Below are 14,093 nucleotides of genomic sequence, written 5' to 3'. Positions count from 1 at the left end.
CCCCCCCCCCCGCCGCCGTCTCTCAAGAATAAATAAAATATTTATTTTTTTAATACAATCTTTAAATGAAATTATTTTAGAAATACACTGAAATATATGAGTAAAACAAAAAGTTTGGTTATGTCTTTGGATGACCTATCTGATCCCATTCCATCTCAATTCTGGTTAGTATACCAGAGCAAGTATTTACAAAAGCAATTCACAGAAATAATCAAATATCCAGGCTGTGTGGGTAGGTCTGAGATTGAGGAATTCTGAAATATGGACAAAGGATTTATTATTTATTTCTAAGAAAATATTTTATTAGCAAGCAATTAGCTAAACACTGAAGCTTTCCTTTTAAAGGGGCTATTGTTTATCAAGTGTTCTTTAATGTTTTTGTAGGTGAGGAAGGCAGGCAAAGAAGGGAGGTAGGGCAGGGCAGAAGGCCACTGACCATTTCAATAATTAAGTCTAAACAATCACTTCAAGAATAGAAGTTGTTGGGATCCCTGGGTGGCGCAGCGGTTTAGCGCCTGCCTTTGGCCCAGGGCGCGATCCTGGAGACCCGGGATCGAATCCCACGTCGGGCTCCCGGTGCATGGAGCCTGCTTCTCCCTCTGCCTGTGTCTCTGCCTCTCTCTCTCTCTCTCTGTGTGTGTGACTATCATAAATAAATAAAAATTTAAAAAAATAAAATCTAAAAAAAAAGAATAGAAGTTGTTAAAACATGAAAACAAAATGCTTAGTTGATTATTCTTGTTAAATGGGAGTATTTAGGAATTTGATTTTTTTGAGAGGAAAAGAAAAGAAGATACTCAAAGGTGTGATAAGGCCTGTGAAATGAGATATCGATTTTTTCCCCCAAACAAATCCAAATGATAAATGAAAAGAAAATGTCCTGAAGAAAATGATTGTGTATTCCCATTGAAGCAAAAATGTTACAGCTCTTTCTATCCTCGAAACTAACCTGTGGGCTCTCCAAACTCCCCTAACATTCTCCATTACCATCAAGAAGGTCAAAAGTCCACACTTCCTCTTACAGTCACCAACTTCATCAATAGCTCTAGGAAACTTCAGCCTCCCTTCTCAGCAAGGACAAAGGAAGTACAGCAAGAAAGGCCAGTTCATTCCATTAATACACAGACCAAATCCTATTACAACAGATAGATTCCTATCTCTCCCCTCACAATCCCCTTCCCTCTCCGCAAATAAACATGCCATCAAAACCATACAGCATTTGGATCATCTCCCAAGACAGAACTACCTTCACTGAGGCTGGATTTGACCAAGAAACACAGGTTGTGCCAGCTATTACACTGGTAAGTTTTTAAGGAATGCTAGGGTTATAGCTAAATGCTGAGGCCTTCCTTTTTATAAGCAGCTATTGTGAATCAAGTGTTCAATAGGATTTTTTTGTTGGTGGGGATCTCCACAAAACTTACCCAACAGTCCCCACAAGACATCCCATTCTTCAGATTAATATTCTTTTTTAAGTATCAGGGAAAATAAAATAGCCTGATATCTTCTAATTAACAACCCTTTACGCAGCTCTGAGATTTTATGTTCATACTGATAAAATTTTGCTGCAATGTCTGAGAGGGGTCTAAACCCAGGGTCCACACTCTTGTAGGCAGTGCTACAGGGAGTAAGATGCAAGGCACTTGCTCTGTCGCAACACACAAGTAGTGTATGAACCTTTTAATGGATGATTACTTAAACCTATTAAACCTTTTCTGAGCTTATTCCTGCACTTGAGAGGCACCTGGGAATCTGCAGCAAATACACAGGGGTTTCATTTTGGGCTTTGTTTACAGCAACCCAGTTGTTGGTGTTTAACCATTTTGAGCTTTGGGGAGCCCAGAAATTAATGAAATTATTTTCACAGAATCTACAGACTCGCTAATGTTTAAACAAAACAAAACAAAACAAAACAAAATAAATAAAATAAAATAAATAAAATAAAATAAAATAAAATAAAATAAAATAAAATAAAATAAAATAAAATAAAATAAAACAAAACAAAACAAAACAAAAACAACCCTAAAAAACCTACCCACTGTCCAGAGGAAAACTAAGGTCACAGCATGGCTCTGAAATCAGCTTACTTTTTATACTTGATAAGGTGGTAGGTAGGTTTGACACAACTAGATTTTAAACCTGGAATTTCTGGTATTTCAACAAACCTGGTGGTTCTTTAGAATACTTCTTTCCTAGTTCCACATTTGTGGAATATTAAACAATTCCTCCAGAACAATTTATTTTATTTGTTCAAGTAACACCGTAAGCTCTTAAACTATTTGTGACTTTTGCATCTATTCTCACAGGTAATCACATCATTCGGCACTGTTTTCACAGACGGAAGCTAATATCATCTGCTTCCTAATTGATGAATAATTACAGAAGAGAGTGGACACCATACAATCTTGCTCTTAAGTGTGTGGGGGAAAGCAAAAGAAAATTAAGCTTTGAGATAAAGCCAAAAAATCAGAAAGACTTAAAATGCTCATTAAAAAGTGCCATTTGACTTCCAAAATTAGAACAGTGGTGATGGTTGCAAAACTCTGTAAAAATACTAAAAACCACTGAATTGTACGCTTTAAAAGAGTGAATTTTATGGTGTGTGAATTCAAAAAGCTTGTTTTTAAAAATGAAAATAGACTAGGTTAGGAATTCTCCTGTCTTTATATATCTTTGTAACATCAGCAGCTAGAATAATCCCTATCACTTAGTAAGTACTCAATAAATGTGCTGATTAAACTCTTTTAAACAAGTTGGGTTTTTTTTTTTAAAGTTATGTTTATATGGGCACCTGGGTGGCTCAGTCGGTTAAGCATCTGCTTTCAGCTCAGGTCATGATCCCAGGGTCCTGGGACTGAGCCCCACGTAGGGCTCCCTGCCTGCTTCTCCCTCTCCAGCTCATGTTCCCCTTGCTTGTGCTCTGTCAAATAAAATCTTTTAAAAAGTTGTTTATATAGCATCTCATGTTTTAAGCCACTCTCATTAACATTATTTCTTTGGGCACTATTAGCCAAATAGCCACAAATTTTTACTGTTCTGTCCAACTTAATCCAATCTCCCAAAGTTAAAAAGATTAAAATTAATAGTTAAGTCAGCAAAAACCATAAAAGAAATAACTGATTATATGAGCAAAATATCATACACAGACAACAAAAAGTGATTTTTAAAAAACTGCAACAATTAATTCTAAACATTTGATTAATTTATTGGTTCCCCCCCCCACTTTAAAGCTGCACACTTCATATAAACCTCATGATCAAATTAATGAATAGACGGGGACTGCAACCTTAGTGTTAACACAAGGAAACAGTGGGGTCAATGCTGTATATCAAAGATACAAAAGGACCAATTCTATCCTTTATTTATTCATCAAGTAATCTCTGTGCCCTATGTGGGGCTCAAACTCACAACCCCGAGATCAAGAGTCCAATGCTCTACCAATTGTCTAAGCAAGTCAGGAACCCCATCAAAAGGACCAATTCTAATCTAACCTAATGAGATTATGAAGCCGAACAGCAGAAATGATATCTATTTTACACTTAATTCAACTTGCAGAAGGTTAAGTTTACTGAGTGCAATAAAATATAAATGGGAAAGAAAAGGAATCTTCATAACAATAGCTAATATGAAGGGATGCTATTTAAGATAAGTTTTGTTAAATAATTCTAGGCTTAAAGAGGGTCTTTTAACAATACTAAATTCATTTTAAGCTTGACTTTAATCAGGAAACAGTATGAAGGGATCCCTGGGTGGCGCAGCGGTTTGGCGCCTGCCTTTGGCCCAGGGCGCGATCCTGGAGACCCAGGATCAAATCCCACATCAGGCTCCCGGTGCATGGAGCCTGCTTCTCCCTCTGCCTGTGTCTCTGCCTCTCTCTCTCTCTCTCTCTGTGACTATCATAAATAAATAAAAATTAAAAAAAAAAAAAATTATAAGGAAACAGTATGAAGAACAGTGAAATGCAAACTCTAAAGCTTTTAGTACCCTTTTAATATGGGATTGGAGACAGTGAGGTGAAGAACCTAATTCCAGGGTATTCTTGTCTTTTAAATCTTACGGGGGTATTAATTTAACATTTAGGAAAATAGAGATTTGTCTTACTATGATAAATTCAAAATCTAATAGGATCGCCTTTTTGGGTGCACTTTGAAGAACACCAATAGTTCCTTCTAAATATAACTTCCCCAATTCCACTTTCTAGATTCCATTCAGGAAGCAAAGGGGTTTTTTTATTTTCAAAAATACCTTTCAAAAAACTCAAAATGCCACTTGATGGACTGGATAGAAAAAAACTGAAAGAGAAGTATGTACGCCAAGGATGATAAATCAACTTTAGTTAGTATTGCAACTTATCCATGCCACTTTGGGAAATGAAATTCTGATAACAAGTAAGAGTGTAACCTCCCAAAAAAGTATTCTGAAAGTGGGTCTTTTTTTTTTTTTTTTTTTGGTCATTTTCAATATATCAAAATCCCACAGCTTCTAATCCTCACTTTTTCTTTTTTTTTCTTTTCTTTTCTTTTTTTTTTTTTTTTTTTATCCTCACTTTTTCTAAAAACCAACTGACACAGACCTTTAAAACAAACCAACAAACAAACCCACAAGATACTGGAAGCATCCTAAATGTCCATGAATTCTTAGGCTGGTTAAATTATGATGCCTCCATACTAGAGAATACAGTTTCAGCCCCTAATTGCAGAGATCTGTGACATATATACAGTGTGGGAACTATCCAAGATATCTTGTTCTACTCCCGAGTAATAGCTATACAGTACAATCTCATAGTGTTTTTAAAATGGGACCTTAAATACATAAACTGGCTTTTTAAAAATAGGTTTTTAAAAACTAGTAACTAGTGGTTGCCTCTGAGGGGAGCAAGAATGAAGGAAGTTTACTTTCACTTTCCTCCTTTCTAGCACCACGCCCCCAAAACCTTAGTTACCATCGCACACCTTGACTTAACTAAAGAAGGATCTGAAAGAGCCCAGAGAGCTTAAACAAACTTCCTCAAAGACATACAGATGGAGAGATACACATTAGGAAATATACTCCACGGCAGAGAGTAGAGTGGACATCGAGCATGATGGGAAGGAAGCTGCAGAGAAGAGACATGCAAAAGATTTGTAAAGTGGGAAGGAAGCAGTGAACAAAGACAAAAGGAACCAAGCAACCAAAGACAACTCTGAAGTGAAAGAGATGGCATTTCTTTAGAGCTGAACTTTAAAGAACAAAATGATGCGAAAAGAGATAGAAGCATCGAAAAACACCCATGATCAAAAGTTATGAGCAACTTTTAGTTGCTGTGATTGTTAAAGTCACCCTTGACACCATTTTTAGTCAGAGGTATGCTATCTTTAATTACCTGTAAGCACAGGATCCAGTAAACGCTAACAGTGTAACTGGAGCAACACTTCACAAGGAGTCAAAGACGACTGTTTTTGTGTTCTCATGCTGCTAGGCCACTTGGCTGCAATGTTCCCAATAATGAGACCGGTTTCATCAGAGCTTAAGGAAAGCCAAAGCAACTGAACATGATTATTCCCTCTTACATCCTTCAGACCAGTCCACATCCCAACATCAAAACTTCTGAATTTACTTTACTTGCTCACTTTTAAGGAACAAATTTTAACCTGCCTGGAGAAAAACTAAGAAAGGGTTGTGGACACCAACCCCACTTGTTTGCCAAAGACTCTCCACACATGCACCCAGTCTCTGAGAAATTACATGGTAAAGTATTAATTATGGCTGCCTATGGAATCCACACTCAGAAGAACCTAGAATTCATCCTACAGGAAAGAGGTCAAACTCAGAAATAAAGACTTCAACTGAAATAGCATAGGTTAAAAATAAAAATAAAAAATCCAGGTCTCGGGATCCCTGGGTGGCGCAGCGGTTTGGCGCCTGCCTTTGGCCCAGGGCGCGATCCTGGAGACCCGGGATCGAATCCCACATCGGGCTCCTGGTGCATGGAGCCTGCTTCTCTCTCTGCCTGTGTCTCTGCCTCTCTCTCTCTCTCTCTGTGACTTAAATAAATAAATAATAAATAAAATATTAAAAAAAAAAAATCCAGGTCTCTGAGTTTTAGACAGTGTAAAAATAAAATAAAATACTAGGTCTTCCCATTTTTAATAGAATGAAAAAAAAAAAAAAAACACTGGGTATATCTCAATTCTAGATTAAAAGTGATTCCAGTGCATGAGAAAACTGTAAAGGTTGGGAAGATAGTATTTATTTACTTTGAATGGATGATTATTAAGAAATGTAACTACTGTTGAGTCTGGTGAAAAAGGCATTGTAATGAGTCAAGCTGAAGTCTATTTCTGCTTTCGTCTTTACAATTCAATAGGAAGTCACTTCTAATTTTATTTGCCCTCTCTGCAATATTAGGGTGAAATCTCACTTCTACTTTCCAGGGACGCTGTGAAGCAAGAGTATGAAAATACCAGAATCTGTATCCCACTTATTTCCTTGAATTATAAGACTTGTACATCATAGAAATAAAATCTCTATCTTTCCCAGGGAATCCTGATTACTGAAGGTTTTCTTTTAAGCCCAGATTTGTGAGAAAAGGGAAACTTGTTTTTTTTTTTTCAGGGAGTTTTTAAGGTATGGAGCCATTCTGTTTCCGAACTTGAAAATGTTAAGAAAGGAGATATGGTAGCATGTACCCGGTCTGACCCAAACCTCAGAAAAATTTAAGCACTCTGATTCTTCCATTTCTGAATAGTACCTATAAGGCATCAACACAAGGACTGGCCAAGTCCTAACCTTTAAATACTCTAAATTAATTACGTAATCTTCTCTCCAAAACATGTTCTTCTAGTGTTCACCTATCTTAGTTGTCACCTATACAGTCACACAAAAAAATCTGGAATTCAACTGGTCTCTCTCCCTTCTCATCCTCTGCAGGGCCCCCAACATGTGCACTATAAAGTTCTTAAAGATTCTGCTCTTCCTTCACTTCTCTGGTTCATGTCCCTTCTGTCCCTATTGCCTACTGGTCCCCTAATCACGGTGCTGAAGCCTCATAACTGACATTCTCAGAACCTTCAAACAGGTGGTACCTTCCTAAAGCTCAAACATCAATCATCTCTTCCAAGGTGTCAATAAGTGTTTTAGAATAATATCTCAACTCCCTGGCAAGAAATGCAAAGCTTTTCAGGATCTGGTCCTGCCTACCAGCTGCTCCCAACTTGGAATCCTGATATCCCAGGAGTGTCAAACCAACTTTAACAACTAGCCACATCTCTACTCAAGTTATCTCTGTTTGGGATGGTTTTACCTCTATCCCCTTAACTCAGAAATTAGGATTTTTCTTTTTTAAACAAAAGCTGTCAATACCTGTATAATACCTAACAGGATTTTCACATATTTGTTTGATATATTATCTCCTTCCTCTCAATGGTAAGGTGTTGCAGGGCAGGAACTAAGTCTTATATTACAACCAGGTGTTGTCTGTACATGGTACACAGATACAGGCAGAATTTGCTAATACCTGAAGAGTGGGATGGGCAAAACAGATCTGAAGGGTATATTTAAGGGCACCAAATGGGAAATGGTGTTCACAATAAAGTGCATTAAAAAAAAAAAACGAGTATTTTGGAGTCATTTTTAAGAGTCAGTAAGTACACAGACTTTCGTAGGAAAAAAATTTGTGAGGTTCAAAGATTTCCAGGAAATGTAAACCAAGTGAATTACTTTAATTACAGAAAATTAATAGTAAATAATTCAATGCTTTCATAACAATCGGCAGAAAAATATTTCTTGCTTATTTGAAGCAGGCATATGGGGAAGGGAAGATTAGAATAGTGTGGGGCAAAAGCATTTCAAAATGAGAGCTATTTAAACTCAGCATACATTAACACGAACCAAATTAAAATTACATTAAGACAAATCAAACTTATAATAGGTGGAAACAACTCAATACAAAGCTAGAAATGAATTTTTTGATTTTAGTTCAATTGCAACTTTCATACTTCTGGTGCAAAAAGAAAACCTTCCTTGAAAACAAAGTGCCTTCTTTTGGACTAAATGCATTTCCAGATCATTTCCATAATACAGAAAACCTTAGTTGCAGACTCAATTAAAAGAGAAACTGAAAAGCCAAAAGACAATGAAATGTTTTCAATTTGTAACCTCCCAGAGTCAAAACTAAGTGTGGGAAATCCAGGACTCTTGCGGACAAGAGAAACGAGGAACAAAGAAAACAGCATTTTCTCAATTTCCACAAGAGTCTGATGTAAAATGGTTCAATCAGAATTGGATAGGCAACCTGGTGTAGAAGACAATGTCTTCCCAGAACCAGTTTCTGGAGGTGGGAGAGTGGGCTAAAGACACTCATTCTTTCCACTCAATATTTACTGAATGTAACCGGCCCCAGGCCTCAGTTTTGTCTCCTGTAAAATGTCTATTTCCCAAAGTTGTGAGAACAGCCAGTATTTACTAAGCACATTACTTGCTTGCTTATTTACAACCTTATGAGGTAGGTATTATTACAGCGGTTCCGCAGAGGAGAAAACTGGACCACAGAGTGACTTATTTAACATGATCACAGCTTTAGAACCTAGGCATTTTAACCTGAGATTTCCAAACAACTAACCTAGTACCTCAACAAATGACTCCCCTTCTTTCTCAGCCAATTAAATTCCCCTTAATGGGGGGGAAAAAGTTGTTTTTAAAGCAACCTACTATGTGTTAGCATGGTAAATAATTTGTACTCATAACCGCTTATGAAATTGGTTCAAATAAGCTTAAGCTTTCTCCAGTGAAAAACTCATTTTACATGGAAAACCATTCTCAAATTGCTTTTCTTACATAAATCTGCTGAGAGTCTGAGCCCCATGAGCCAGGTTTTTCCAGGGCCTGATTACAACTGAGAAAATAAACTGACCATCCAGGTTCCAGACCTACAGAGTAAAGAACACTGTGCAATAGCAGTCTTGAGGCCTGCTGCCCACCAAGGTTCTAGAATACACTAACTGTTGAACCCTTCATCTCCAAACTCCAGCAAAAAGTAATGCAAAAAGGCAGGCAGCAGACTTTGTGGGGCTTTCCCACTCTGGATTCATTCATCTTGATAAATCAAATCTCCATTGCACATATTATGTGATATTTAAAACAGAAACTACTAAACTCTATTGTATTTGAAATTTCCCAGAACACTGAAATTCTAGCTGTATCCCAGATATAAAATACTAATTAAGAAAAACAAATCAAAGAATTAACTTACTTAACAAAGCATCTCTTACACATTTTAAATAGTAACTCAGAGAAATACCTGGCCCAAAGAAAGTCATAAAGTTAGTTTTTCAAAAAACAAAGTTTTTCATTTCATTTTCTTAACATGTTCCTTCTATCTACTTCAGAAATGTACTGTCACTAGTATTGGCTGCCTTAAGTATTTGTACTTTGGTCAGCCAAAACTTGAGAGAAATAGGTCTTTAATAACAGAACAATGAAAAGCATAATTTGTACAGGTTTTTTTGTTTGGGTGTGGCACCTATGGATATTATTTTTTGGTAATGATCACTTTTAGATTCTAAAACATGATCCAAATGCATCAGAAATCAGGAAAGAAGCAGCAGAGACGGTGCTGCTTATCGGTTGTCTAGACTGCAGGCAAACCCCAAATACCAAAGAAGCATCCATGTGTCAAACCAGCATAATTTTTGAGCTATGCCTGGGGCCACATAACAAAAAAAAAAAAAAAAAAAAAAAAGGATTGGCTTGAAAAGAAAATCTAAGAGGGGTAACCAGAAGGTCAATCCTAGTTCACAGGAACTAGGAAGAAGCTAGCAGAGATAGCCAGCCTTTTACCGTGTCTTCCCCCTGAGCAGCTTCCTCCCCAACCCCCCATATAAAATCTCCAAGAAAGGCCCAACTCCCGGCGTGCTAGCTTCTTCAAGGTCATCCTAAGATAACGCTGTGAGCAATCACCAAACACTGAGCCAGGCATACCTTTAGGGTTAAGAGAGATTTTCCCCCCTCCCCAAATCATTATATAAATACTTTAAATGCCATCAGGCTTTTCTCCCAACTCCACCAGAAACAAACTCCCAGGCTTTAATTTAATTTAGGTCGACCAACTTAAATAAACGTGTAAGGTTTTGCGACATACATTATTAAGAGGCTTTTCGAGTCTGGCCAACTCCAGTTCAAAAAACAGGTGCTTGCAGTGTACTTTTAATGACAAGGTCAAATTCAGAATTTTAATTAATGAAAGAAAAAAAGTTTTTTTTTGTTTTTTGCTTTTTGTTTTAACCTTCCTCAGGACGACGTGAGGGGTGGGGGCGGGGGGGGGGGTTGTTGCCGGGGTGAAACCGTCTCGCGCAGGGTCCCTATTGGTCTCATCAGTCGTTCCGGAGTCCGTCCAGCGCCAGTAAGTCACCCCAGGTAAGACGGAGAAAATAAAAACAAAGAAGCCCTTCTGGGTCTAGTTGCCCGAACCAACTGCACCGCCCTGGCACCCCAAGAAACCAACCCCCCCCGCAGCCAAAACAAACCTCGCCCCTCCCGGATCCCCCTCCCACACGTAAACACAAAGAAAACAGCGGCACGACGATTCAGCCACAGTCTCACTTCCCTTTGTAGGACAACGGGGAGCCCCGAAACTTCCCCACGGTGGGTTGTTTTTTTTTTTTTTTCGGGTGTCGTCGGGGCTGCGTCCCCCGGACGCGCGGGCCACGGGCCGGGGGCGCTCGCCGCACGCACCGGCTTCCCCGAAAGCAGCCAAGACGCTCCCGGGTCCTCGCCCCCCCCGCCCCCACCCCTGCCCCCACCCCCATCCCTCAAACGCGCTTTCCCCTCAGGCACGCGGTGACGGCCGGGAGCGAGACAGAGAGAGAGAGAGGGAGAGAGAGAGGGAGAGGGAGAGAGAGAGGGAGAGGGAGAGAGAGAGGGGCAGGGCGGCAGCAAATAGAAACGCTCCCCGGTGGGTTTGTTGGTAAATACAACTTGGGTCGGGCAGAAAGTTCCTGTGGAAGCTGCTCGCCCGGGCGACGGCGGCAGGAGGTGGCCCGCGTCCCTCGCCGCCGCCTCCCTCACCTGCGCCGGAACAACGGGCCCCCGCGCCCGCCGCCCGCCCGCCCGGCGCCTCCCGCAGGCCGCGCCTCCCGCACGCCGCGCTGCCGGGGCTTGTTCCTCCTCATGGCTTTGCCCTGACGTAATTCAAACATGGCAACAGTTCGACTTCAAAGGCGAATCCACAGACCTCCCAGACGCAGGCTCCGGGCCGCGGGTAACGGGCCAAGAACTCGGGGCCACGCTCCTCCCGGCCCCTCGGCCGCCGGCGCCCGCGCCTCAGCGCCTCAGCGCCTCAGCGCCGGGGCCCGGAGCCCGCCGCCCCGCCGGCCGCCCGGAGCCCGCCGCCCCGCCGGCCGCCCGGAGCCCGCCGCGCACCAGCATGGCACCTCACACGAGCGGCGCCGCCGAAGTTTCCCCGCGAGGGGCCGAGGGACAAAAGCCCCTCTCGAAAGTCGCCCGAAGTTCGGGGCGGGGGGGGGGGGCGGCCCGCACGGCCCCCGGCCCGGCGGCCGCCCCCGAGCGCCGGCGGGGCCCGCACGGGCACATGCAGCTCTTTGTTTTCTGTCCAGCCGGGCGCTGCCTACGTGCAGCATCGGGGACGCGGGACGGTTCCTCCGGGGCGAGACGCCGGACGATCACCCGAGGGGAGGGTCCGGGCCCGCGCCCCGACCGCCCGGAGCCTGCCCCCCCCCCCCGCCCGCCGCCGTCCTTCCCTCAGCAGCCAACCCATTTAATCAAAGTTTTCCAGTGTCCTTGAGGAGAAACGCCCGCCGGCCCGGCCCGCCCCGCACCGGCGGAGAGTTGGCGACTTTCACTCTGCTTTTTAAACTGGCAGGACGCCATCATCAGCGAACCACATTGTCCTGCCGGCCGGCGGCCCCGACAGCACCCGCAGCCCACGGCCGGCCCCGCGCCCCGCGCCCCGCGCCCGCGCCGACCTCCGGCGATCCCCGGGGTCGCAGCCCCAAGCACGTGGTCTGTCATGTTCCGCACAAAAAAAGCGGTGCCCCGCGGAGTTCCCTCACTCCCCCGGCGCCGCCGCCGCCGCCGCCTCCATCCCCGAGTCAACTTGGCTCTGACTGGCCATCTTCCGCCGCACACGGTCGCCCCGGAAAGCCCTCGCCGGGGCGCCCCCGTCTACGCCACAGGTGACTAAATTGCGAGCAGAACTTGAGGCTCCGCAGACGCCTCGGCCCCCCGCGCCGCCTGGGCGCGGTCCGGGGGGGGGGGGCGGGGGAGCGGCGTCGGGGAGCCCGGCGGCTTCCGAGCGGCCGCGTGTTGCTCTCATTGTCGCCTCCGCATCCCTCCGGAGTTCGGCAGACAACGCCACGCCGCGTGCGCTCCGGCCACCCCGGCGCCGAGCCAGAGGCCGATGTAAACCCCCTCACGCCCGCCAGCCCGCAAGGCGGACGGCCACTTAAGTTTCCGAGAGCGGATGGCGTTTATTGTCCACCCTCCTCCGACACGCGCGCGGGGGGGGGGGGGCGGCCCGCAACGAAACTAAACCACGCGGTTCAGCCGCGGCGCCCGGCCACTCCGGGGCGCGCGCCCACGCGGATGCACCAGCCCCCGGGGGCCCCTCCGCAATTGCCAGCAAGTCGTTTTTCTCTCGGGCCTTCCAACCACCCAGCTCCTCTCCGCCCGAGAACACTGCGGCTGAGAAAAGTCATTGTCACCTTCAACGTGGATCCCTCAACTCCGGCGACTCCTCACACGTCTGCAGCCTCCACTCACTTCCCCCACCCCGAGACTTTCGGTTTGCCTCCAGGTCCCTCCCCAATTAAAAAAGACACGCTACACATGTGTGTACAAAAGAACCCGGGGGTTTGCGAAGATCACGAGAACACCGCTCCCAGCAATGCCATCTCCAAGACAAAACTTCCTGTGCGTGCGCGTGTGTGTGCGTGTGTGTGTGGAAGGACTGGGGGAGGTGGGGGAGGTGAAGAGAGAAGGGGAAGAAGAAAAAAAAAAAAAACCCCACTCTGAAATCAAAGCCTCGTGAGACAGTTTTGCACCAGAGTAATGGTTAGAGTCACTCACCTCCCCAAGGCAGCCGCTCCACGCGCAATAACGTTCCCGAGGTGCGCGGTGCACGCCAAGCCAACCCCCCCTCCAATCGCTCCCTCCTCCTCAACTGCCTTGTCTAGAAAGATTGTCTCCTGCAGTTCTGCAGTTGCTACCGCTGGCCGGGAAGGTGTAGATTCCGCTTTCCCTCTGCGCACGCGCGTCTCCCGGTACAAAATTCTCCTGAATCGAACTTATTTGCATACGGGCGCGCGCGCGTCGAGGGCTGGGAGGGGAGGAGGCCCGGCGGCCGCGCGCGCTCCCGGGGCCTCTATTGTCCTTTTAAGGGGAGAAGCGCCGCGGCGCGGGAAACGAGGCGGCCGGAGGGAAACGGGGCGGGGACTGCTTACTACGGCTGACGTCACGTAAACAAACGCCCCCTGGCTGGAGGCTGCGGCGGAGGGGGCGTGGCGGGGCGGGCGAGGCGGAAAGGTTAGCGGCGGAGGGACGACGTGGGGCTGCGTGACGTGCTTTCCATCCTGGACTTCTCGGGGCGCACCATTTCCCGTTGGGGGATAGTTTCGGAAGCTGGGTTTGCCGGAGCGGCACACCTGTGCCCGGTTTCAGGCTTGAGGCGACAGGGGAGGTGGTCGTCCAAGCACCCACACTGAAGTTACGCCTCTTAGGTTTCTAAAATTTTAAAGTTGGGGTTTTGAAGCTTTTTTTTTTTCTTTTTTTTTCTTTTTTTTGTCCTCCGGGACAAGGAGAGGTTCGTTTTTCGTGCAGTTTTAATGAGTCGTTTAATAAAGTCCCATTTTGACACTCTATCCGGTCACTGACCCCCCCCCCACCCCCGCCCTCCTCATGCAGTAACCCAACCCGTAACGATCCAATTTTTACCACCACCACCACCAACCCCCACTTTGGCCTTAGGATTTCAAGCCTGTCCGAGTTGAATGGTTGTTAATTTCCGTGGGAACAGTGTAGCTTTCCTAAAAGACCAGTCGGTGGAAAGCCAGTAATCTAGGAACATGCATACCCCCTCCAGCTGCTTGTAAAGAGTGTTC

The 14,093-nt window shown here is 44.8% G+C and overlaps 1 protein-coding gene across 9 annotated transcripts in view; it reads right to left on the bottom strand.

The window, feature by feature from the left end:
- Window positions 1-13,332, bottom strand: part of SINHCAF (SIN3-HDAC complex associated factor) — a 35,415-nt gene extending 22,083 nt beyond the window's left edge. Inside the window, exons 1-2 of one of the 9 annotated variants that reach the window (XM_072798435.1) lie at window positions 11,961-12,156; window positions 5,363-5,505 (exon numbers count right to left, since the gene is read on the bottom strand). Coding sequence is in view for 1 of the 9 variants with exons in the window: in XM_072798432.1 (XP_072654533.1) it covers window positions 11,961-12,006 (46 nt within the window). In the remaining 8 variants the exon portion in view is untranslated. Of the gene's footprint in view, window positions 1-2,791; window positions 2,815-5,362; window positions 9,156-9,229; window positions 9,631-10,117; window positions 10,251-11,960; window positions 12,161-12,698; window positions 12,897-13,062 lie in introns of those variants that run through there. The other 8 variants (XM_072798436.1, XM_072798434.1, XM_072798439.1 and 5 more) reach the window with 8 other exon arrangements.
- Window positions 13,333-14,093: the final 761 nt, after the last annotated feature.

This window comes from Canis lupus, chromosome 25 (genome assembly GCF_048164855.1).
Source record: "Canis lupus baileyi chromosome 25, mCanLup2.hap1, whole genome shotgun sequence".
Taxonomy (NCBI): Eukaryota; Metazoa; Chordata; class Mammalia; order Carnivora; family Canidae; genus Canis; species Canis lupus.
The sequence above is the reverse complement of the archived record's forward strand: the minus strand, read 5'-3'. Positions and strand labels throughout refer to the sequence as shown.